This window comes from Pelodiscus sinensis, chromosome 3 (assembly GCF_049634645.1).
Source record: "Pelodiscus sinensis isolate JC-2024 chromosome 3, ASM4963464v1, whole genome shotgun sequence".
Lineage (NCBI taxonomy): Eukaryota > Metazoa > Chordata > Testudines > Trionychidae > Pelodiscus > Pelodiscus sinensis.
The window spans coordinates 97511664-97538240 of NC_134713.1; the positions used below are offsets into that span (position 1 = coordinate 97511664).

General features: G+C 41.5%; 1 protein-coding gene across 3 annotated transcripts in view; it reads right to left on the reverse strand.

The window, feature by feature from the left end:
• MAP3K5 (mitogen-activated protein kinase kinase kinase 5) overlaps positions 1-26577 on the reverse strand; it is a 160749-nt gene that overhangs the window by 36868 nt on the left and 97304 nt on the right. For all 3 annotated transcript variants that reach the window (XM_075924257.1, XM_014580354.3, XM_075924258.1), the window contains exons 9-15: positions 26147-26306; positions 24239-24392; positions 20034-20141; positions 12173-12222; positions 4109-4204; positions 2853-2934; positions 582-715 (exon numbers count right to left, since the gene is read on the reverse strand). In XM_075924257.1, the coding sequence (XP_075780372.1) occupies positions 582-715; positions 2853-2934; positions 4109-4204; positions 12173-12222; positions 20034-20141; positions 24239-24392; positions 26147-26306 (784 nt within the window). The remainder of the gene's footprint in view (positions 1-581; positions 716-2852; positions 2935-4108; positions 4205-12172; positions 12223-20033; positions 20142-24238; positions 24393-26146; positions 26307-26577) is intronic.

Consider the following 26577-nt stretch of genomic DNA (forward strand, 5'->3'; position numbering starts at 1 on the left):
TATAGATACTGGAGTGAGGAGAAAATGGGAATACATATGGTCTCCCTTCAACCTTTCCACATCTTACACAGGAGAGTTAATATGGCCACAGCCCTTATTAACTTTCTTTTCATAAGTTCTCAGGAGCTTCAATGGGCAGGTGACAGATTCCTGATAGTACAGTTCCAAAACAGCACCGCCATTAGTGAGTGGTGGACTAAAGGCAGAGTTGGTGCAGCAGCATACAAGTTCTCCATGTGCTAGACCCTACCCTCCCAAAGATCCCAAAGCTCTGCGATCTGGAGGAAACCTTCTTATCTTTTTGTAGAGCAAGAGACAACCTGGGCCATTGTTCTCATATTAAATTAGGCCAGTAATAGTTCTGATTGGAGCTGCAAGAAGTGACTTTCCTTCCCACAACTCTTATTCCAAGACAGTCACATTCCCAGCTGTTACCACCACTCATTGGTCTTCCCAGCTTTGGAGACCAGAGATATGGCTAATTTATCAGTAGCTTTCATTAACCAGCAAAGTGGCCAAGCATACTTCAAGACTGAAGTATAATCAACACAGTAATGTTTGGCAAGACAAAATTAGTGTACCTGCTGTCCCTCTCTGGGATTTCTTTAAGGGCAATTCTAACTTGATTGCTCAGATCTCGGCCTGCGTAGACTATGCCATAAGTTCCTTTCCCCAAAATGATTCTCTCCCCATTTTCATCATATTCGTAGTCATACTGCAAAACAAACAATGTGAAGTGAAAGGATATGAACCATGCTTTTTACCTGCATAACTATGTAAATATTGATTCTTACAATAAATGTATTTCTATTGCTGGGTATCATTAAAAAAAAACCAAAAAACTATAGACAGACAGCACTACGCAGCAAAATGAAAAATGGAGCTTTCTTATCCATAACTTGAGGTTCTTCAAAGATGTGTGATCCCTATCTGTATTCCACATGTGGGTGCACATGCGCATCATGCATCCGAGACTGGAAACTTGTTTCAAGTAGTGTCTGTGAGTGTCCACAACTGTGAAGTTGCTTCCTTTGTGCTCTACTCTGAGGCATAGGAGATAGCAAGAACAAATGCCTCTGTCTCTTTTTACCAGGAATCAGTGTAATACAGAGAGGGACCACGCATCTTGAAGAACCTCTTGTTAAAGGTAAATAACCTCCATTTCTTCAAGTGCTGGTCCTGGGGCACATTCCACATGTGGGTGATAAACAAGCAGTATTTAAATAGGAGGAGGATGCAGTTTGTATAGGTGCCTTCATAATGCTGTCCCAACAGCTACATCTACAGAAGAAGCCTAATTAGGCTTAATGCTTCAGTAAGGTATGCTCAGAACTCCAGGTAGTAGCCTAACAAATATCCAGTATACATATTTCTCTAAGTCAGATCTTGCTGAGGTTTCTTGTGCTCTGCTGGAATGTGCCTTCACTTCATCCACAGGAGGTGTGTTTGCCAACTTATAACAGAAAATGTTAAAAACTATGTACACCCACATGCTCACTCACACATATTTGAACCTGCATCCTGCTTCAAAGACCTTTTAACACCAGACTTGAAAGAGAATCCTCTGAACTGTCATTCATGCTTAAATTTGACACTTTACACCTAGGTCTTAACAAGGATGCTAATTACCTTACCCATTACAGAGATAGCTTCCCCAATTATCACCCCTAATATCATTAGCTCACAGACATTTGCCTCCCCCGCCCGCCCGTTCTGAAATTTGATTTGTCCATTTCATATATGTTCATTTTTTTTTATTGTATCCTTTCGTATATATGGTCGTGGCAATTTTCTTCCACAATTTGATCTGAGGAAGTGGGTCTGGCCCACGAAAGCTCATCACCTAATAAACCATCTTGTTAGTCTTTACAGTGCTACATAGTCCTGTTTTTTGTTACTTATTTGGACAGGTTCTGGAAAAAGAAGAACATCCCTCTGGATACAGAGGATACTGACAGACAATGCAGTGGCCAAAAGGAACTAGAGGGACATCACTCTGCACAACCTGTTAATACACGCTCAGTTCAGAGCATAAGGGAATCAGCTTTGCAGGCATGGACCAACAGACATCCCTTGCTACAAACGTACCCCTTGTGGAATACACATGGGGACCAGCACACAAAGAACAACTTCGGCTTCTGCATGGAACACAGACACAGCTCCCACATGAACTTATGTTGTACTTTTTGGTCTCCTGACCTAACCACATTTTCCAAGTGCAGTGAAACCTCTATTTTAGAAACTCCAAATTAGCCAGAACTGTGCATTAACAGAAACCCGTTGAGGTTGTACTGACCAAAGCTCCACCCTTGCTGAATTTAGATTACTAGATTCATAGATTTTTAAGGCCAGAAAGGATTATTAGATCATCTAGTCTAACTGCCCACATAAGAGAGGCCATGTACTTAACCCAATTATCCCTATGTTGAGCCCTATAACTTAACTTTTGGCTACAGTATATTTTCCAGAATGGCATCCAGCCTTGATCTGAAGATATCAAGAAATGAAGAATCAACCTCTTCCTTTGGCAGTTTGTTGCAATGATTTATCACTCTCCATGTTATTAAATCGTGCCTTATTTCTAATTTGAATGTGTCTGGTTTTAACTTCCAGCCATTGGTTCCTGTTGTGCTATCTCAACTCATATCACATCATATATCAGAATAAATATGAAGCTTATTTTGTTTCTAAACACGAGAGGAAAATTTGAAAAAGCACTCCGTGTCAGCTTAATTAATCTTACTGCAATCAATGTGATCCCACAAGAAAACTCCCCCTAAATTAAAAATCCTACCAAAAAGATCTAAAGTGCTCAATAAATTGAAAAATATGAAGTGTGACATTGTTCTTACCTCTAAAGAGTCTCCATCACATTCCCCTTCCTCTGTGTTTTTTCCTATCTCTTCGGTGATACCATTCACCATATCAAAAAACCTGTAAAACACATCCAAGTAAAGATTAGATAGTGACATCAAAATGAATCCTAAAATGGGGGGGGAGAGATCAAACCAAAGCTTTAAGTGTAATAAATATTAAATCTGAACAGCTCAGGGAGATCAGATGGAGGAAGAGAAAAAATCACTGCTCTTCTTGAAGTGGAAAGTTAACATCTAAAGCTCACAGGATTTTGCAGTGTGTGTGACCATGGCATGTGTATGTTATATATGTAAAGTGACCAGAAGATAAAATTATATCTAAAAGTCAGAGGCCAGAGTCTTAGTCTCCTCCTATAGCTTCTTTATGCCAGGAACAGGAATGAAGCATCATGAAAAGGTTCTAAAAGCCCTGGACCCAGGAGGAGGAAAATTCTCCTGTGAGGGCAGGTCACCACAGGCTATCTTTTGAGGTCCATTTGCATGAAAAGCTAGTGTATGGGGTGTGTCAGGGCAAGACTGTGAGGGGTCTGGAGCCATAATAAAGCGCTGCAGAGATTTTGGCCAGTGCTGCTATAACTCAAGCAGCCCTCCAGAGTTATCTAAATAATTCGTGGTCCTCTCCAGCCCCTAGAGCAGCCTGGAATCAAGATGGTGGGAAGTTGGCTTAAACACCACCTTAGCATCCTTCCTCCTGAACAATGAGCCCAGTGCTGCCCGACTCAGAAGTGTGCACACATACCAGCTCCAAGTATGCTGAGCTCAAGTGGGGTTAGCTATAAAAGAAAAGAACTCAGCAAGTACTGCTCCATGGCCAGAAATGAAACTACTGCTACATTACAGAGAAAGCTATAGTAAACCCTGGTCTTGCATAAGCATGTGTGTAAATTTCAGCACAAGTGGTCCCATTCACTTCAACAGACCTACTTATATGTTTATGTACCTCATTAGACAGGGGCTTGGCCTACTCACAAATTAGGCTTTAATGTTTACCTCAGGAATAACAGATCCCACAGGACTGGATTATATATACAAACACAAAATTTTTTAAAGCATTAACGTAAGTGTGGGCCCAAAGTACCAAGTGCCTCTTGGGAGATGTTTAATTGCTCATAAATTGCATTTAGGTGATGAGAGTTGAGGACGCTCAGAGAATACCAGTCTGGTACAGGACTGCACTCAGAAATCATCTTCTAAGTTAAGACTGTTTTGCAAATACAGTAACCAATACATACCTCTTGCAGTGCAGTTCTGTGCAGAAATAGATTTGAAAGTCATCGGAGTTGTGCAGTACATAAAGAAAACAGCATCGCTCTTCAAACTTCGAAATGCTAAAAGAACAGCCAAAATAAATGCCAGTTACTGAATGGGTGGCCCTAAGCTTCAGGGCACTGTAAGAAAATACTAGATCTATATATCATTACAGATCCATGGTGTCCAACCAGTTCTGAAGCAGTAGCCACTATAATGGCTACTAGCCACACTCAACAGGCCAAATAACCACACTGTTCAAGCCAACTAGCTACATTCAACCAGCCAAACACAGCCACATGTGGCTAGTGTGTTGGACACCATAGTTATGGATAACTTTATAATAAAGTTAAATTCTAACATGCTTGTTAACCATCTGAAATGCTCTCTCTGCTGCTTGGATCCCGCCACTGCCCCTCACTTCTGGAGGGCATTAGAAAAGTGATGGGAATAAGGACCTAATCCAAAATCTATTTATATCACTAGAAAGAGTCCCCCTGAATTTAATGGTCTTTTGATGATGCCCTTTAACTCACTCACTGTGAAGCTACCACTGCTGCTGTCAGGGTGGACCACACTTCCAGTATTAGAGTCAAAAGGATTTAAACTCACCTTCCCTTGGAGCTGTTACTGCCACTCATTATCATCTATGTAGCAGCTACACTTTCCTCATGCTACATCAGTGGCAACAGATTTTTAAAACTCCCCCCCCTGGAACCTTCATTTTTTGGAACACAGAAGTGGCTTTCCTTTTATAAATCAGGCACAGTTCAACCCTCCATGAGCAAGATGCTATTATGGTTACTGTAAAAGACATCTCTCTGGTGTATAACAAAGTATTCCTTTAATAGTGTCTTTGTGTGTAATAATGAGAATCCCTTTCCCAACCACCCACCCACCCCATTATTTATCCCTTACTTAGTTTTATTTTTATTTTCTATGTCAGCAGAACAAAGAGAGGACAGGAAGGGTACATCTACACAGGAGGGCTAAAGTCGGAATAAAGTTATGCAATTTCAGCTGTGTCAACTGCGTAGCTTAAGTCAAAATAGCTTAATTATGCTTTTGGCACTGTCTACACAGCAGGAAGTCAAAGGAAGAAACACTTCCTCCAACTTCCCTAACTCCTTGTAAAATGAGAATTTCAGGAGTCAGAGTAAGAAGTCCTCCAACTCTGCATTATGTCAAAAGAAAGGCTTGTAGTGTAGACGTGCTCTTTGTTATTTTGGAATAACGTCAGTTGTACCAAATAGATGTAGATGTACCTGAATAGAAAAGAATGGGAAAAATTCAGATTACAGAAATTTCGAAAGTACTAGGAGTAGGGGCCTCTGGTCCAGTCATCCCCTCTCAATCCCATTTAAATAAAATTGATAGAGAAAAATATTTTCTACTTGAAGAACACCCCACCTGATGCAGGTTGTTCTGCAATTCGTGCTTTTGAGTCGCACTCTCATTTAAGTGTAAATTCAATTCAGTGGAATTTTGTATAACTAATGTATTAGAAAAGAAGGATGGACGATGATTTTATAAGATAAAACAGATGCACCATTTACAAGACCAAGGCACATGTTAAAAGCCCCTTACTGACTCGTTCTTAAAATCCTAGGTGAAATCCTGCTTCTACTTATATGTGACTTCTGCCAGTGACTTCAATGGAACCCAGATTTCACTTATACAGGTTGTACCTTCCTTAACTGGGACTCTCCAGTCCAGCAATATCATGGTCCATCGGGACCACGGATGTTCCTAGACCAGAGAGCCCAGGTATAGAGAGGTCTGGCTGTGGGGCAGGAGCAGCAGGGGGTCTGACAATTCAGCTGGGAGCATCGTGTCCAAGGTGAGGGGGTGCCGGCAGCTATGGAGCTCGGGGGAGACAGCTGAGGAGCTCTGGCACTGCCGACAGCCATGGAGCTTCACCCTGTGCGGGGTCACAGCTGTGCAGGCAGCAGCAGAGCCAGGCTGGAGCCCTAGCCAGTGGCAGCATGGATCATGTTGGGAAGGATCTCCCCTTGTCTGGCAAATCCACTTGTTCAGGACCAGTCAGGTCCTGAGGGTGCCGGACGAGGGAGCTCCAACCTGAAGTCTTAATTGCATTGCAAACAGAAATAAAAGATCAGTATTTATTCTTGCAATGGGAGAATTTAGGGAGATAAGAAAATATGAGGGAAAGACTTAAATACTGTGATAGTGGGGATTATGAAAGTAGCTGGGTGCATACAAACGTGACTCATATTATAGTTTTTCTTTAGTTTTAGGAAAAAAATACAGAAGTTTGAAACATCACTGAATGTTCTGAAGTTACTTAACACTACCTTTAAATGTCTGATTCATATAACTCTTCCTAAATTTGTAGGAGCCCTCATTGTCACTTTTAGCTGTAAGGGTAACTCAGAATCTTAAATATTCTTTGATTAATATGCATTTTACAAAAGCTACTCAGCAGTAGGAGAGATGATTTTATAAATCAGAATGTTTGTCTTTGGGTATTGTTCTTTATCAGTACTGAAGTAGCACCCAAAATGTGCTTGGTAATTTATACATCGAGGATGATACATACCCTGCCCCAACTAATTTATAATCTTGACTCCAATTCAGCAGGGCACTTAAGCACATGGGTAAATTTCAGCATCTGAGAAGTCCCATTCACATTAATGGAATGACTCATGTACTTAAAGTTCCCCATGTTTAAATATTTTGTTGAACTGGGGCCCTAATTAGTGTGCATATTTCTTTTTTATGATATTAAGGCTTTTATAACAGCCCTGCTGAAGGGCTAAAAATGATCTGCTTAAAGATATATTGATATTTCTGAAGATTCTCTTTCAAGATTTCTTCCTGAACTTCACTTGGATATGGATAATAACAACTTCATACCACAAGCTACATTTCCTTAGAGCACAGTATCTAAAATAATATAGAAATTATTTGGGAATCTTTTCTCCTTAGAGATCAAAAATGAAACATCCATAGTTCCTTTGTACTAAGAATGAAGTGATGATAGTAACACATTTTTAAATCTAGATACAAGGAAAAGTCAATGACAAGACTTAAGATAACCGAGAAATCCAGTTCGTGCTCTACAGGTTTTTCCACATATGACTGATGATTTGGAGAGGGCACAACTGCTGCACTTTCCTTCCTCTGATGCAATTTCTCAGACTCTCGAGCAAGGCAATTATCTTCAAAAACGGGTTGAGGCTTGACATATGATGGACACCATCTGTCACCAGCCAACTTGTCCCAAGCCATGGGGTTAATATGGTCCTTAAGATATACTTTCAGGGTGTCCTCTGTCCCCTGCAGATACTACCACCGTGATTAAGTTGAGACAAGAGGAGTTGCTTCAGAAGACAAGTATAAGCCATCCAAACGAAGTGACCATCCTAACAATGTTGATAGTTTGTAATCTTTTTCTCAAGACTGGTGACATTAGCTGCAGAAATTGCTGGCATTGGCTGGGGCTGGCCAACAGCAGCTATTGTGTTCTAGTACCACAGTGCCCTATGATGGGCAGAAGACAGAGCTGCTGCAGATTTTCAGTAGAAGTGCTTGTCTAGGAAAAAAAATACAAATATGTGCAGCATATGAAATATGCCCATATGCAGTAGTGCATGATTCCCTCAGGAGAAGCTAGTGTTGCTCTCAATACTTCTCTTGGACTTGCCGTGCAACAAAAATCATGTCGGTGGTTCCATGAGATGGTGTAAAACCACATTGGGATTGTGGAAGGATGTCTTCAGCAAGACTGAGGAGGTGGTTCAAGAGGATACCAGCAAGAATCTTCCCAGCCGTAGAGAGGATGATAATACTTTTGTAAATCCTGCACACTGACTAGTCTCCTTTCTTAAAAGTATTCAGAATACTGGCATTCATTAGGATGGATGGAATTTTCTCATTAATCCAAATTCTAACATGAAGTTTTTGTGCTTATCACAAACACCATCTCCAGACAAAAACACAAATATATGACCAATTGGAAACTCTCACATTCCAAACACTGACACCGTCTTAACTATGTCATTCTCAGAGACCATACTGCTGTCCATATTACACAAGCCATAAGAGATACAGATGACTGCTTGACAGATCATCACTTAGTCAATTCTATCATGAATGTGCGGCTTGCAGCACAACACCATAAACAACTAAAAGGAATGCAGAAGAGATTTATTATCAAGACACTTGAAAAAAATCTGGTGGCTACTGTCATTTTTGTGCAATGCCTAACTGAGAGGCTCTCTGATCTATCTGACAATACCAATGATGTCTAAACACATTGGAATGAGTTCAAGACCATTATTCACAAGGCATACGCTGAATCAACGGGATATTCCACTCCGTGCCATCAGGATCAGTTTGATGAGAATGTTGAGGAAATCCTAACACTAATCTGGTCCATTCAGGTTACCAAGCTCTCCTGCTGGAGTATGTATGCTCAGAAACAGAGGAGGTGGATGAGGCAGCAAGAAAAGATTATGTCCATTGGTCAAAAACAACAGATTCTGACTGTGAGAATATAAGGGTGGGTTGGTTTTTTTTGAAAATTTAAAAAAAAAAATGAAATAGGAGAACGATATTCACACTGAAAACTATGAAGTTAATTTCTCTGATGATCTGCACCCTTTTAAATTTTTTAAAATAATAAACACTGGTCAATTCCTGAAGAATTTTTAAACGTAATAAAAATTGGCAATGAAGGGACTTCACAATAGGAAGTTGTATGTGGTTATGGATCCAAATCGAAGCTTCGTGTGAGTGCCGGAACATTTTGTATAGATAAACACCAAACCAAACTATAAACGCTGAATATCATGGAAACTGTACCACACCAGGATCTATGAGCATCATTACTTTATCAATTCAGGTTGTCATACCATGCTCAACAGATACATAGCATCTGTCCTATGGGCCTGCATCCATATTCAGCAGAACCAGAATAGAAATATAAAAAAACCTTGTAATTTTGTTCAGGTAGTGTTCAGGTTCAGATCTATGTCCAAATTTCGAGCCAGGTTAGGGCAGCAGCAAATTATCTCCCTCTTGTAGCTGAATGAGGGGAAAATAGGGAAGGAACTGTGCCTCAGCATGGTCTCTCAAAGGCACACTGACTCCTGGGCCCATTTCCACATCTGAAGATTGCACCCAAAACACAACTGAGCACTCAGTGAGTGGCACTCATCTTTACAGCGTAAAATAGAGGCTGCTATTCCTTTTTACGTAGGAAATGTTTAGCATTTATTTTATTGGATTGTACTTGTTCTTACAGCTTACATTGACCTCAGTCTGGAACAACAGATAGGATAGCGCTTATTTGGATAACTGGCATAGCATACCTAGAGAGACAAGAGGGGTGAGGTAATGTCTTTTATTGAACCAATCCAAGTGCATGGAGAGGTTAATCTCTTTTCTAAGGGACCTAATGTACTTTCTGACCCAGTTCAGCAATGTGTGTGTGTGTGTGCGTGTGTGTGTGTGCGTGTGTGTGCGCGCATGCATGCATGCATGCACGCACACTAGGATGCATGATATTGGCTAAACAATTTATTAGTGCACAACCTACTAACTGAGTTTATGCTCAGACAAAACCAATTACTAAAGGTACAGTGTGTGATTCAGCACTATATTTATAAAGTTGTGTAAATCTTTTTTTATCCTGTCTGAACTGTTAAGGGATGAACTCTATTACTCATAAGAACAAGAGGTAATTATGGTGACTGCTGTGGAACACACAAAGCAAGAATCTCAGTCATTTCCCTACATGCTTACCAGAAACATTAGTCATGCTTCAGTACTGGGCAGTTCCTCAGAACTCCTGCTGAAGTGCTGATTATGTAACACCAATAAATAGTTACTGAGATCTATACAGAAAAATGATGTGACCTTTTAAATTGGCAAGCTCTGGCCCTTCGAGACCCTTCTCTAGTAGTGCTGGTAATCTCCTTTTCCTAGAGAGCTGTGAGGTATTTTAGTTCTAGAGTGAAATAGCCAAAAGAGACAAAAGAAGTTGGGATGAGGAGCAAAGTCCAGGAGCACTAGCTGCATCCCAAACATAGCCCCTGACTCAAAGAGCTTCTAATCTAACAAGCCAGGGAGATAATCCAATGATCATAGGTACTGGAGCAATTTGTATAGTGGGGAAGGCTAAAAGCCATTGAACCAAACTATGTACCTGGTATGTGATGGAAACCACTTCAAGCCATGGGATGCTTCTACACTCACTGCACTCCTACTTCCAACACCTATGCAGATTATATACAGCTATACTGATGTAAAATATGTGTTTATATAGGAGTACCTATACATTTATTTAGTTCTATAATTACATAAATATCAATTTTCCCCAACTGCCTCTCAGCCAAGCAATCCAAGACTGTCTGAGCTTTGTCAGGGCCATGGAAGAAATGGACCTTGCCTCTAATGAGGCAACTTAAAATTCTCCAGATTTTCTTGAATATCTGACCAAATAAACAGATTCGGTTTAAATGATAGCAATAATACTGGAGCCATATAGACAAAATTAGTAAACACTAAGGCTTTGTCGACAGATACTATTGACAAAGCCTCTGTCGAAAAAGAGCATCTAGACTACAGCCAGTTCTGTCGACAAAACAAGACATTTTTTTGACAGAGTCTAGACGCTCTCTTTTGAAAAAGCACAGTGTGGATGCAATAGTGCTTTTTTTCGACATACCTCTGTCGAAAAAAGACGTTATTCCTTGTAGAATGAGGTTTACCTCCGTCGACAAAACTGCCGCGTTCTGTTGACTTACTGTTGGTGGTAGTGTAGACGCAGGTATAGTTTTGTCGACAAAAGCCCACTTTTGTCAACAAAACTCTGTAGTCTAGACACACTCTAAAACATGTTTTAGTAAGGCTAAAAATAACCAGCCATCACCATTTGGCAAAAACGCTCAAAAACATATTGTAACAAAAACTGAAACCAGACTGAACCACATATATTCTTGTCATTTTCGGTCTAAATTAAACTGATTCATCGTGTCTGTTTATAGCCAAAAGATTTTTTGGATGCTGGAAGGTCAAAACGGCCCATCTGTGTAGGAACGTATTCAAGACATAAGGCAATTTTGTATCTTTTTAGTATAGCGAACTGGTTGGATAATTTGATTTAAGAAATACACTTAAATACTAAAATGGAATGTCAGATATTGCCATGGTATGTATAAGCACAGGAAGAAAATAAGACAAAAATAAGGAAGTGATCTAAAGCAGTTCAGTGATACTTTCTTAGATATTAACACGTATACAATAAAACCTGGATCCTGCAAATAATTCTGCATATATTTAACTTTATGTAGGTGAGTACACTTTGGCCTGATTCTGCAGTACCTCAGAGATACAGAGGGGACAGAATCTGGACAAGAATGGCCAATGGAGAATCCCACATGTAAACGGGAATGCCTTGCTGAAGTAAAGGTAGTGGAAGTGGCAGAGCTAGTTTCTGTGCCTGTCATTTCCCTATCCCCATTTAAGGAAGAATGCTGAAGAAAAAGGAGGGCAAGCCAGGATCATGGGGAAGCTAAGATATAAAGTTAGCCAAAGAGTTTGTAGGGCAAATGAGAACCAGGCCTTTACTTTTCTAGGGCAATAGAGTTTACCTTGTTTTTTGTTCTGACCGTATGTATTTCATGTTTTAGTTGTAAATATCAGTAACTCAATCTTTTTTAAATAATGCATGGAACAATTAATTTTAAAAATCACAACAAAGAAATGATACATCTTAATGGTCTAAGTAACCCCGGCCAGCAGGTAGATCTGAAGCCACACCAGCCTCAGCTCTACCCCATTTCCCCCCACACACCAGCCCCAGCTCTTTCCCACCCACCGCTGGGAAGGGGGGGGGATGAGGCCACAGTGCAGCAGCCCCAGCTCCCAAGCTCTGGGGAAAGGAGAGGGAGAGAGGAGGAGGCAGGGGGGACACAGAGCAATATGATGATGTCACTCTTTTGTCCCAAGGAATTTTTTTTTAAATAGAGAGAGAGATAGAGAACCTAGCACAATGTGATCATGAAATAAAGGAAGCTTACCTTACTCCCCTGATAGAAGCAGCACTGAAGTTCCACTCATGAATACCTTTCTGTAACACACACAAAAAGTATACAGAAACATTTAATAATAAAAGTTCCCCTTAACATAAAAAGATCCAACATGCCATTATCTTTTACCCTGTAACTGAAGAGCCTGAAAGATTAAGGCATGTTACTCAAAATGTTAGCATTTTACACTGCAGCAATTATTCTTCGTGGCATCTTAAACGTAATGCCAGCAACATCTTTGAACAATCTTTGCCAAATAGAAATACTGCTCTGAGAGGAATTCAGTAACTAGCACAATGAAGCCAAGAAACTTTTCTTGCTGAGACACAAGATTTAAATGAAGCCTTGGTGCCAGAGTCACAACCAAGTGAATTCTCAAAGACAAGACATGAAATTGAATAGCTTATGATATCTGTCAAGAATAGCAAGAAATAAAGCAGAAAGACACATTGCCAGAGTTGCTGCATTTTGTACAGTACATAGTAAATGAGTCCACAGATTCTTGATAATCTATGACATCTTTCTTCAAGGATTGCCACATCAGTTTTCCCCTCCTCTCTGTCTTCTTAATTTTTCTTGCTTTTCTGTTCACATGTTATTATGGGTGGTTATGTTAACACACTTGAGCCTCTGTACTCCGGTGTCCCTAATCCAGGAACATACACCATGCAGAAGAGGAAGCAGCAATATGCACTGCTGCCCCCCTCCCTCACTGCAGGCAGAATGGCAGGGTGTTTCCTCTGAGACTTTTCCCCACTGCTTCCGTAGCAGAGGGAGGCAGTGCCTGGGAGCAGAGGGGAGCTTAAGGTGCCAGGTAAGCAGCCCACCCCAACACTCTCATGACCAGAGCCCACAGCACCCTCTCTGGCCCAGCAAAATCTTTAATCTGGCATACCCTGTTTCCCAGGGTTGCCATATTAAAGAGATTTAAGTGTATAAAATACCATAATATAATGTACCAAATACAAATAATTCTTTCTTTAGATCTACGTCAAACCTCAAATAATTAAAAAAAAAACATTTAAAAGTAACCTGCAGTTGTAAAGTAGCAAATACGAACTAGCCATGAATAATGTGGCAATGTCCTCATATTGAATGGAAACACATTGATTGCCTATCACATTGCCATAGTTCTATATAAATGTTTGTAAAAATTTCCCATAATAGATTATTTTGCCAGTTTATGACATGAATATAAATCTCCAAAGCTTTTCTGCTCAGATCTAGTTTAATGGCTAAAAAGGAATACTTAAATTAGAAGGAGTGGAAGTCTCTCAGTACCACAGAAAGGTAGTGAATGATTTGACAAGGCAATGTTTTATATGAATAATGAGGAAGGGGGATGTTCAAATATGGTCAGCCTTGGTTGATATGCCAGTTGTGCTACAAAATTGCTCCTAAACACAGGCTCAGCTCACACTGCAGAATAGAGCTAAAGTAACTTAGAGATTCTTAGTTGAATTCTAAGGCTTTGAACTCTTAAGAGCTATCTGAAAACTTTGTTGAGATTAACCTTCTGCTCAAGATCCCCTGCCCTCTGGCTGACTACCCATTCATAGGGCATGTCTACACAGCAGCGTTATTTTGGAATAACTCATGTTATTCCAAAATAACATAGTGCATGTCTACACTCCAAGCAGTTATTTCGATAATATCAAAATAATGTTGAGCTGGAGGATTTATTACTCTGACTTTCTGTAAGGAAAGTCAGAGGAAGAGTGCTCTACCCTGGACTTCCTGCTGTATAGACAGCACCAAAAGCTGAAATAAGCTACAGTAAACTTCCGATAATCCGGCACCTTTAGGACCCAGGGGGTGCCAGATTATCAGATATGCCAGACTATTGGAAGGGGGGGCTATGAGGGGTCTAGGGTGATGTGGGGGGATGCCACCCCAGACCCCTCATAGCCCCCCCTTCCGATAGTCCGGCTCTGCCCCAGGTGTCCCCTATTCAGCCGCTGCTGGTCAGTTTCAGCAGCAGCTGAATTGGGAAGCCTGCGGCAGAGCTGCTGGGGTGCTGCCGGGTTGGTCCAGTAGTGCCGCCCCTTGGCGCTGCGAGATCAACCCGGCAGCACCTCAGCTGCTGTTGGGGACGCCGGAGGCAGAGCAGCTGGGGTGCTGCCAGGTTGGTCCAGCAGCATCGCTCCTCAGCGCTACTGGACCAACCTGGCAGCACTGACCAGTGAAACTGAAACTGACCAGCGGCTAACTCCGGGAAGCCCGGAGCAGAGCAGCTCTGCCTCGGGCTTCCCGGAGTCAGCCACTGGTCAGTTTCCCAGCAGCAGCTAAATCAGGGACAGCTGGGGTGCTGCAGGGTTGGTCCCGCAGTGCCGAGGGGCAGCGCTACAGGACCTACCCGGCAGCACCCTAGCTGCTCTGCCCCCGGCTTCCCCGATTCAGCCGCTGGTCAGATTCAGCAGCGGCTGAATCGGGGAAGCCGGGGCACAGCAGCTCCAATGGCCCAGCTGCTCGGAGCACTTCCGGGTTCCTGATGGTGCCAGACGATCAGGAGTGCTGGACCATCAGATGCCGGATCAATAGAGTTTTACAGGCAGTCCCCGGGTTATGTACAAGATAGGGACTGTAGGTTTGTTCTTAAGTTGAATCTGTATGTAAGTCGGAACTGGCGTCAGCCGCTCCTGAAACTGATCAGTTTCAACCGCGGCTGAATCTGGACGCCAGTTCTGACTTACATACAGATTCAACTTAAGAAACCCAGGCATCCCCAAGTCAGCTGCTGCTGAAACTGATCAGCGGCTGATTCCAGGAAGCCCGGGGCAGAGCAACTCTGCCTCGGGCTTCCTGTAGTCAGCCGCTGATCAGTTTCAGCAGCGGCTGACTTGGGGACGCCTGGGGCAGAGCAGCTGGGGTGCTGCTGGGTTGCTCCAGTAGCGTGGCTCCTCCGCGCTACTGGAGCAACCCAGCAGCACCCCAGCTGCTCTGCCCCAGGCGTCCTGATTCAGCCACTGCTGAAACTGACCAGCAGCGGCTGAATCAGGACGCCTGGGGCAGAGCAGCTGGGGTGCTGCCCGGTTGGTCTGGAGCAGCACTGCGGGACCAACCTGGCAGCCCCCAGCTGCTCTATCCCAGAGGTAGGCAAGAAAATCCTGGTCTGCTGGGGGGGGCACTAGCTGCACCCATCCCCCAGCAGACTAGGGAGATGGGGGTGCTCCGCGGCTTTGCTCTCCGTTTCCCTTGTCTGCAGGGAGATGGGGAGCAAAGCCTTGGAGCACGCCCGCAGCGGGACAGCCCGGGCGCGCTTGGGCTGTCCCGCTACGGGCCTGTTCTGCGGCTTTGCTCCTGTTCCCCTGGTCTGCTGGGGGGGGGTCCAGCAAAGCCGCTGGACCCCCCCCAGCAGACCAGGGACACCCGAGCAAAGCCGCCACCAGGGCGACTTTGCTCGTTTGCCCGGGAGCAAAGCCGCCGCCTGGCCGGCTTTGCTCCCGGGCAAACAAGCAAAGCCGCCCAGGTGGCGGCTTTGCTCGGGTGTCCCTGGTCTGCTGGGGGGGTCCAGCGGCTTTGCTGGACCCCCCCAGCAGACCAGGGAGACCGGGTGAAGCTTTTCTCGCCCCGGAGGACACGGGTGGCGACCCGCCGCCTGTGAGCTCCGGGGCGAGAAAAGCCCCGTTCGTAAGTGCGGATCCGACATAAGTCGGATCCGCGTAAGTCGGGGACTGCCTGTACTGTATTTTGACTTAAGCTACACAATTGACATAGCTCATAGATTTTAGGCCAGAAAGGACCACCTGTCTGACCTCCTGTGTAACAAAAACCATAGAACTTTCCCCCAAAAATTCCTGGAACCGATCTTTTAGATAAAGATCTGAAGTGGATTTAGAAATGCTCAGTGATGGAGAGTCCATCATAACTCTTGATAAATCCTTCCAATGGTTAGTTACTCTCCCTATTAAAAATATCCACCTAATTTCCCATCTGAATTTGTCTGCCTTCAACTTCCAGCCATTGGATTGTGTTATATACTAGACTGAAGAACCCATTATAAAATATTAGTTCCCCATGTAGATGCATGTAAGGTAGGTAGCCTACATTCTTTGCTCCTAGAAGTATACATTTACATTTGGCCTTATTAAAACACATATTTTTGTTGGAGCTCATCTTACTGTGAGATCCAGATAACTCTGTACTTGTGACCTCTCCTTTTCATTATTTGCCACTCCCTCGGTCTGTGTCATATAAAAATGTTATCATTGGTGATTTTACATATCGTTTCCAAGTCATTAATAAAAGTGTTCAACAGTATAGGACCAAGAGAACTCCACCAGAAACACATCCATTCAGTGATGATCCCCCTTTCACATTTTGAGACTTATTAGTTGACCTGATTTAATCCAGTGAATGTGGGCCATGCTAATCTTACATTGTTCTAGTTTTTTAAGCAAGTGTTTGTAGTTTAATATTGCATCCCTCCCCTGCTAGTTGCTAAAGAACCAATATGACATTTCCTTTGCCTACAGGAGGGAACAAAGCAAAAGGATGGGGATTCTTGCCACATATCTCCTATATGAGGAAAGAGGGTACTTACCCTCTACTTTCTCTATCTCCCAGCAATAGTGGAGAGAAACCTCAGTCACCCCTCCCTTCCCCACATCCACCTCTCAGTTCTCCTGGAATGCCTTCCAGCTATGGGTCCTCACCCCATTTTTACCCATGAACACTCCAAAATAAATATTCAGGAAGGGTGAAAAGGTTAAAAATGCAAGAGAATCCCAAGTCACGTTTTATAACTTTAAATTTACAGAAGAGTAATCTCTCACAGATGCAAACAACCGCCTTCACTTACCACATCATTTTCTCAGGCTGAAAAATTATAGAAAAGCTATGCTGTGAATGATTCTGCCAATTTGTAAACAACCTGACTAAATAGATCAGGATGCCATCCAAGTCCAGCATCTGTTCTTCAATTATCAAAAAACCACAAAATAGATTCAGAACCCAACATGAAACCGAGGCAGCTTGGCTACTGCATTTCATACTGACAAACAGGACTCAAGCACTAAGGGTATGTCTACACTACCACCCTAGTTCGAACTACGGTGGTAATGTAGGCAACCGGAGTTGCAAATGAAGCCCGGGATTTGAATTTCCCGGGCTTCATTTGCATCTTGCCGGGCACCACCATTTTTAAATGTCCTCTAGTGCGGACTCCGTGCCGCGCGGCTACACGTGGCACAGACTAGGTAGTTCGGACTAGGCTTCCTATTCCGAACTACCGTTACTCCTCGTGGAAAAACCAAACTGCTCCATTCAGAGAACAACAGGAAAAGATATATGTGTCAGGCCCTATCAAATTCACGGTACATTTTGGTAAATTTCAGTCATACGATTTTTAAAATAGTAAATTTAAGCTATTTAAATCTGGAATTTGATGGTGGTGTGAGTGTAGGGTCCTGACAAACAGAAGTTGTTGGGCGGGGTCGCAAGATTGTATGGGGCTTGTGGTACTGATACCCTTACTTCTACGCAGCTGCTGGCAGCAGCATTGCCATCAGAGCTGGGCTGCTGGAGTGTGCAGGCCAGGAATCCAGCTCTGAAGACAGAGCTACTGCCTACAGGATGCACAGAAGGGTGGCATGGTATGGATTGCCACCATTACTTCTGTGCTGCTGCCTGCACATCTAGGCCTTACTCAGCAGACACCATTCTCTGGCCACCCAGCTCTGAAAGCAGAAATACAGAGGTAAGGGTGACATGAATATGGTACTGCCACTCTTACTTCTGTGCTGCTGTTGGCAGGGCACTACCTTCAGAGTGGGGCACCCAGCCAACATTACAACCACTCTTCAGTTGCGCAGCTCTGAAGGCAGTAGAGAAATAAGGGTCTCTCCTGTGAAATCTGTATGGTATAAGGTAAAAGAACTCAAAGAACTCAAAGGGCATATTTCATGAGAGGACAGCAGATTTCATCTTCTGTGATGCCTTTTGCATGGTTGTGAATTTGGCAGGGCCCTATATATATATATATATATATATAGTGTGCTTATAGTGGAAACAAAGCAGATTTACCACCTGACATAAAAACTTTCCCATTAATTTGTTTACATTTCACAAGATTCATCATTTAATTAAAATCAAATTAAGTTGAAAACACTCACTGGAAAATGGCTTTGGAAAAGGAAGAAGGCGATTTATTTATACTGGGTGAGATTGTCCTTTCTGGTTATGGAGTAACCAGTCATAAATTGAGATGCTGAGTTGCATTTCACATTTAAAGTAAATATTAAACTGCTTGTGCATAAAAATAAACCATGCACTTCTTAAACTTACATGCTTATTCTTTCAGTACAGAATGAATTTTCTGAGAACTTACCAGTAAATCTATTAACTCATGAGTTAAAAATTAATTAAAGCCTGGGTCCTTTAAGAAATAGAGCACGTGTTAGTTTTCTTATCTCAAATGACCTCAATAACATAAAGGGGAAAAACCTTTTAAAATCAGTTTAATTTCATTGTGATCAAACACTAAGCACTGCGCCTTAATCATAATCTTACTGCATGATGTCACTACAGATTAGAGTTAAGGGTGTTTGTGCACCCTAACTACATTTCCATTCCTAACATGACTGAATTTATTTTAAGTACAGCCCTCATTCTGAATTTCCCGAGTTTGCAATGCTTAGTCATGAGACAATTATAACATCCTTGCAATGTTATTTATCTTTAAGTTACTGATGCATACTCTCAGCCTTCACTTATCCTAAATTTTTGTCTAGAAATATTTACAGGAAGTTCCACTGACTGCAGTGAATCTAAGTGCTCATTGATGGGAGTAAGGAGTCCATATTTTGACCTACAATGACATGAATTAATATTCAAACAGAGTACAGGAGGAGAAAGAATCTGAGATTCATAAAAGTTAAAAAGATATCTAGAAAATTAAGGAATGTTGACCAAATGTCTATGAAGAAATGTGGTCCAATAATGAATGACGCATGTTCAGTTAGTAATACATTAGAGGAGATTTGAGGAGATTAGTGTACTAATCATGCTTTATATTTATGATATGAGAGATAAATCACAGTGTGTCTGGGAGTGAATTATTAAGAATTATGCATTTATGGGTTGAGAGATAATTCCATATATGAAACAGCCCAGAGCATTCTCCCACAGCAGATATTTTATATCAAAGTTTACTCTGCAATACCAACATATGGCATTATTTACAAAGTGTGGCAAATATATTTTGGTTTCCAGTAGCTAAGGCAATGTATGCACATTTGTTTGATAGGGTGAGGCAATCATGAATGATGCTGATCAAAGCTGACCACATATAAACAGGAATTCATTGATCTGGACACAGTTTAGCTTGTATTTCAATTTGTCTTCTGAGTGTCCCATTAAAACCATTACTTATGTTTTTCCCCAAAGTCCGTTTTCCTCAAGAAAATATCCAAATGGTATTGCTCATTGTTTTCCACATACACTGTTCAAAGTAGATGGAGCAGAATGGAAAATAGTGAAAAAGGAGCATTTCTACTGTTAAGCATAAAAAGCAATTGACAGACTGATTCTCTGCTACTCTATCCCACTGCAACTGAAGAAAACATTAATCAGAAAAAGAAATAATTACTGTTCTGGTTCTTGGGTGCTGAGACACCATCTGTAATACTTTTCTCATTCCACATCTCCCTGAACACACTCATTCCATATGCTTTCTTTATGAAAATATTTTCATAATGTTGTATATATTTCATAGATTAGTCATATATTATTTTGTGTAGTCAATTGTAAGAAGTCTTTAGTTTCAGGATTTATGTCACTTACATGAGTCAGAGACCATAAGGTATAATCATTATTTTACATTTCTCATTCTAAAGCAAATGCAATGGTTTACCTTGTCATCGGGTAGGACATGCCAGATAGATATGGTCTTCTCCTCTGCCTCACTATTGATGGACAGATATGAAGGCTGGTAAATTTTTGTTGGTTCTAATATTAAAACCTTGGGAAGAAAATTAAAAGCCATTCAATGTTTATGACATTTTAAAAGCATTGTGATCAATTGAAAACATACCTAAAGTCCTAGCACATTAGAAATCACAAGGGGAAAAAGATAAAAAGTAAAATGATCTTACTAGCCTAAGGTCTGAAATTCAAGTTGAAATTTATATTTTCTATAACACACCTTTCTCATTATATATGTGATTACACAATACTCTTTTTTCAACAGGGTTCTGAGTACCTTCAATTTCCTCCTGCCAAGTGTTGAGCAACCTCTGTAATATGGTTCCATGAGGAGTAATGGTAGTTCGAATTAGAAAGCCTAATTCGAACTACGTACTCCATGCCGCCTGTAGCCGTGGGCACGGAGTCCGAACTACCGGGGCTTTAAAAATGGCGGCGCCCGGCAAGATGCAAATGAAGCCCGGGATATTTAAATCCCGGGCTTCATTTGCAACTTCGGTTGCCTACATTAACCACCCTAGTTCGAACTAGGGTGGTAGTGTAGACATACCCCAATAGACAGAATTCAATGCAGCAAGATGTGATCTAACCTAACCACCTCATATGCTATTGTTCTGTACTACATCAAAAATACTTAGCCAAAAGTAGCTGATGGTGTATGTCTTTAGGGCCCTACCAAATTTATGGCCATGAAAAATTCATCACCTGTCAAGAAATCTGGTCTCCCCCCCCATGAAATCAGGCATTGTGTGTACATTTACCTTTTACGATACAGATTTCATGTAGGAGACCAATGCATCTCAAAATGGGAGTTACAACCCAAAAGAGGGCTGTGGGGTCAGGTCACAAGGGTATTGTAGAGGGAGTCATGGTATTGCTCCCATACTTCTGACCTGTCACCAGAGAACAGCGGCTGTAGGCCTAATACCCAGCTCTGAAGGCAGTACCCTGCCAACAGCAGCAAAGAATTAAGGGTGGCAACACCATATCATGCCACCCTTACTTCTGCTCTGAAGTTTTCAGAATCGGGTCAGGACCCGTACAGCTGCAACACCATGAAATTTCAGATTCAAATATATGAAACCATGGTTAAATCCCATAACCATGAAATTGACCAAAATGGACAATGGATTTGGTAGGACCCAATCCATCTTACTTTATGCCTTTAAAGGAAAAGGCACAGATATGCATTTTCAGACCTGTGGTAAAGACTGATATTATTGTCTTTCTACACTTAAATCTGATTTATCAAAGCCTCAAAGCCTTTAAGTCTATATTTACTGCATGTAAAGCTTTCTAGTTCAGTCTGCAAATGTTTGCATTTAATTGGAGAAAAGGTAACTACATTTCTATTCATTTTAAATTTCTACTGTAAAATGTTTCCCCCAAAACAAGTAAAACATGTCAAGATAGAAAAAAGTCAAGTTAGAGAACAGCACAAATTAACTCTTGTACCTAAAACACTTGCCTCCATACCTCCTCCCCGCACACTGTAAAATCCGCATTTTTAGTGTGTTGTATTTTTTGCAAGTGATTTCTATACTTCACTTTTTAGGAAGAATTTTTATGCTACTTTTGTAAATAAACAAAGAACATATTGATTTCCAGCATTTGTAAACTGTATCTGAAGCAAAGTGATATCACAGGGCTCTGTATGACTAGACTGGAGAAGCAGGAATAAAGGCAACGTCCTTCAGTTCAGCATCGAGCTCTGGGGCAGGGCTACACGAAGTCAGGGTCGGATTACCCTCTCCTGTCCAAGACTTGGAGACCATCGAGAATTCTCTTAGTTGTGTAAAAAAATGTAAACCCACCCAACTAGAAATTATTGGAAATTCCCAATGATTCAAGATCCACACTAGGTTTCAATAGTAGTTGGTGACTTTCTACAACTGTCAGCTGCCTGGAGGGGCCGGACCACCTCTTGGCCTGCTCCCAGACTAAGGGCTACTAGACAATGAATGAGCCCAGGTGGAGTGGACAGAGCAGCACAACTGCTGACTGGCTGATGCTTTAGCAGCCCTATTTATAAGCCTGGCTCCCACAGCACATCAGTGGCTGCTCTACCCCACAGCCTGCTGCAGCCCCTGTTCCGTACAGCTTCTGACATTCTGCCTTTGATTCCCTGGATTTGGGTTATGAATCTGATTGACCCTCCAGCTCTCACATTTGGCTTCTCTCTCTCAAGTTCTGATCCTAATTTCACCTCTGGCCTCTGCCCCTGGTTTACCCTCCAGTTTTGGCATTCGACTTCTGGTACTCTGGAGCTGACCTTCAACTCACCTTGGATTGCCCACCCTGTACCCAACTCTAAACACCAGGCTGAACTGTCATTTCAACCACTAGGCCTGAACCCCACAAATCAGTTGGCTATAGTGAGAAGAATCGCTCAGGTGCTTTGAAAATCCCACTAGGCACCTATTTGCCTTTAGGCACTTGAATACCTATAAAAATCTGGCCTTCAGCATCTTGGAATTGTCCCTTACAATTGTAAATAAATACATGTAGCAGAATGTTAGTATCTGTATTTTTCTACATATGGGTAACATTCTTATAAAGTGTGTCATGTCTTCCTCCAGTGTCCTGTCAGTGGATAACAGCTTGCTGAAGCTGCCAGTTTGTGTGTCAATTAGTAAAGGCCAATGCCTTGGTCCTGAAGATCCTAGATCCAGTCTCTATTGGCAATCTGTACTGAAGATTGTTACCGAGAAGTAGTTACAAATGAGTTTCATTTTTTTAACACTATGAATTATTTGTAAAGCTTTGACAAACATTTCCATAGTGCCTTTTCCTTTCTCCTCTTTTGTTGCCCTTTCTCCAGAGTATGCAATGCATAATCTGTTTTACTTGTTCATGTACATTTTTCAGACTGTAAGCAAGAAGAAGCATGTGATGGGTAACTGTAGGATAGTCCCATGAACCAGTATGGGCACAGCACATCACCTTTGGCTGCATTGTGTTACTGACCGGATCATCTCAATTTTAAGTTTTTAAAGAAAATTAGTGTTTTGCTGAGACAGTTCTGGAAAGCAGATCCTATTTTCAGAGTTCCATTATGTCATGTGATAAGTAAGAAGAAGAAAAGGATGTGGTTTCCCATGGGTATCCCTTATGAAGCCCAGAGTAATCTGCATATTTATTTTCTTGCTTTAAATTCCTCCAAACCCAGTCATGTCACAACCCTTTTTTGCAGAAAAAAAGACAGAACAAGATTCCCTGCAGAGCCTCGCATTGTTGCTACCTACTGTCTAGAGCAGTGTTCTTGAGCACTGCCAAGTGTAGTTTTCCCTGGATTGACTGTACCACCTACACATCATGTTCAATCTCTAGCAGTCTGCAGAGTTGTATAAAACAGCCAATTTGCACTTCTTGGACATTTGGGTGACAACAACGGTTGCCATTTAGAAATAATAAAAAAGCAGCGTTTTCCGAAAGCAACCAGGTAGTTTGCACATCAAAGTGTCTAACATACAATTTTCCTTCATCTGTAGCATGCAGAAAACAGTGGTAGTGAAAGATCTTGGATCTTTGTATTGCATATATCCTCTAGCTCGGCATAAAGTAGCCTTTCAGCATAAAGCAAGTGGGCAACATTTTACTAGCAGGGTTCATTATTATTTTTCTAGGAGCGATCTGAATGCATGTAATGTAGTGTGGAGTCCTGTCTAATATTATAAACAGTATGATATTGGCTGTCTAGGCTAATTTATGGTCCCTAAAACAGTGTACAAATGGACATAATTAAATAAAAGAGATTGTTAGACAGATATGCAAAGTTTAATAATGTGTTGCTAACAACTGATATGACAGAGGAAGAAAAATCTATTTTCCTCAAGGAGTAATCCAATTAATTTGTCATTTGACACAGATTGGAATATTATACATAGCCTAAATTATAAAATTCTAGCTTGGCTTTTCCCTGGCTGTTTCCCTGGGGCCATGCAACCCATTGTCACAAAATATAATAAAGTAAAACCACTGCACTATGCTGATTAAATATATTTCTTCTGGGAGCATGGTTTATTGCCTGCCAAACTCTGAACAAGAGATATTTTTATTAGCCATGCCATGTGAAGAAAAGGAAATGAATACAATTAAAAGTTAAGAGAGATAGTTAATAAAACACACACTTACGGGAAATCTAACTACAGACACATCTGTCTTTGTGGTTTCAACTAGGAAGTCCATCCAGAAATTCACAAGTTCCTGTTTAGCAACATGGTGTTCTGGGTTCAATTTCTTAAAATGTTGATATATCAGAATAGTTTCTACGATAGACTTGAGGTACCTACAATCAGCAAAGCACATACAGACAGTAAATTTAATAGCGTTTGCAAATAATCATTTTTGTATCTCTAATCAGACTTTAAAAATTCAACAGCACAATACCAAGACAGTCAGTCAGAGTCTGATTCTCTAGGATTGCTTTTAATTAATAGATTCCTTGTTTTAGAACCAGATATCTATGTCAATGACATAATTAACCTGAAGCATTCCTCAATTCAGGGCCATCCTATCCTAAGCATGTCAGTTATCCTGAACTGTGATAGAGCTAAATCTCCCGTCCACTGACTAAGCTGAACCCACATCAAACTCATTTCAGCTGCGACTCACTTCCAACTGAAACAGTGGTAAATTTTCATTGCATTAACCTTCTATGTCATTGTGCCCTCTACATGGCATCTGCACTGACTGATTATTTAGTGCAGGTGTTTAAAATGTGATGCTTCTGGATTCAGGGCCTTCACATTAACATTGACATTTCCAAGCAGCCTTTCAACAACATTATGGAATAGACAACAGCTGTGCTGGAATACAGACTGTCTCTTCTAACTGTAGTCTATGTCTCTCTCTTTTTGTATTTTGCTTCGTAACACATACTTATTGAGCCTGACATATATTGATTTCTTCCACCAATAAACGGAAAACATATACATGTAATTTTATGATTATACCATTGCTGGTTGCATATCCACAAATGATCTGTATCTACCATTTTTACCCTTCTCCCAAAACTCCCACCCAAAGCTGTGTTACAAGCACTACAGCAACAGAATATGCATAGCCAAGGAAGACGGGCCACCTGCTGGATGGCCTTAAAGAAAATGTCACCACAGTTTAGGTATTATTTGGTTTTCTGTAAGGCAGTTTTTATTCTTCTGATAATGAAACATAAGGGAAATACGAGGGGCCCTTTGAGGGACAGTCCCATGCTGAGATGATGTGACGGTGTACCAAAATTGCTACACTAATACCCTTGAGAAGCAGGAAGTACCTGCTTCTCCCTGCACCTGGGCAGCTATGCTGGCTGGTATGATGGGGATTAGAGTATGTTGTGTAACTCCACTCATTCATCACTCTTGAATTAGCAGTGTGCTAGCCCTACGCAGTCATTGTGCTCTCTGAGCTGACAGGTCATAATATGTCTAGCCTCTGAACAAGGCCATAAAGGGGAGGAAGATGAAAAGATGAACCTTAACTCACTCTGTCCACTTGCATAGGGGAAAGACACAGCCTAACTAAATGTGTTAGTAATCACAGAAAGGATTTCTCTGAGATAAATTTCAATACAAGCTTATTGTTCTGACACCCTGAACAATTCTAGAAATTAGCCATTAAGGAAGTTGAGGAGAGGAAGTCAGCTGAAGGAAGAAGTCTCTTCAGGGAGTTGGAAGCATTGTTAGATCTTGCAGCTGTCTCAACTCTTGAAATTCCTTGATTTAATTTGCATTGCATATATATTTCTCTCATCTAGCAATAAGACTTCAATTCTCTGAACATTTATTCTTGAGCAGCACATTCATCAATTTTTTAAAGGCTACATACCCTTGTTGATGTGCGCAAGCAGCTTTCACTAGAGGAAAAGATAACTCGGGTATTTCTGAGGTTTTTTTAAAAAAATTATTAAGAGCAGTAAGTATGAAATGTGCTTAAAAGTCAAAACCACTGAAATGGAAGCCGGTGTGTGACAATTTCATTAAATTAACAGCTTTATTGACAAATGGAGGTGTTCAAAATATCATCTCTCACACATTCCCTTACCATCCCGGAGCCTTTAGCTTAAATAGCTTTTCCGAAGCCTGTATCACTCTTAGATGGTCGTTGGCCAGAACACTGGCTCCCAAGAAAAATCCAACTTCCCAATAACTCTGCAGCTTCTCCAAATTCCCTTTTTTACCAAGCAGGCTGCTGATCTTTACCCCTGGAGTGACAAGAATACAATTTAACGGTTAGGGTGTTTTTGCTGGCCTGCACAGGGGTTAACAATTAACTGATCTGTAACTTTTTCACTACTGTATGTATGTCAAGGAAAACATATACATGAAGAAAATAGAGTGCTAAACATCATATGGATTTCTACTTTGGGACAGGCATGAAAGGCATTAACAGAAAAGCAGTACAACAAACTACTCCCCCCCTCACACACATACCTCTCCTATCCCCAAACACTCTCACAGAAGCCAAGCTCCTTT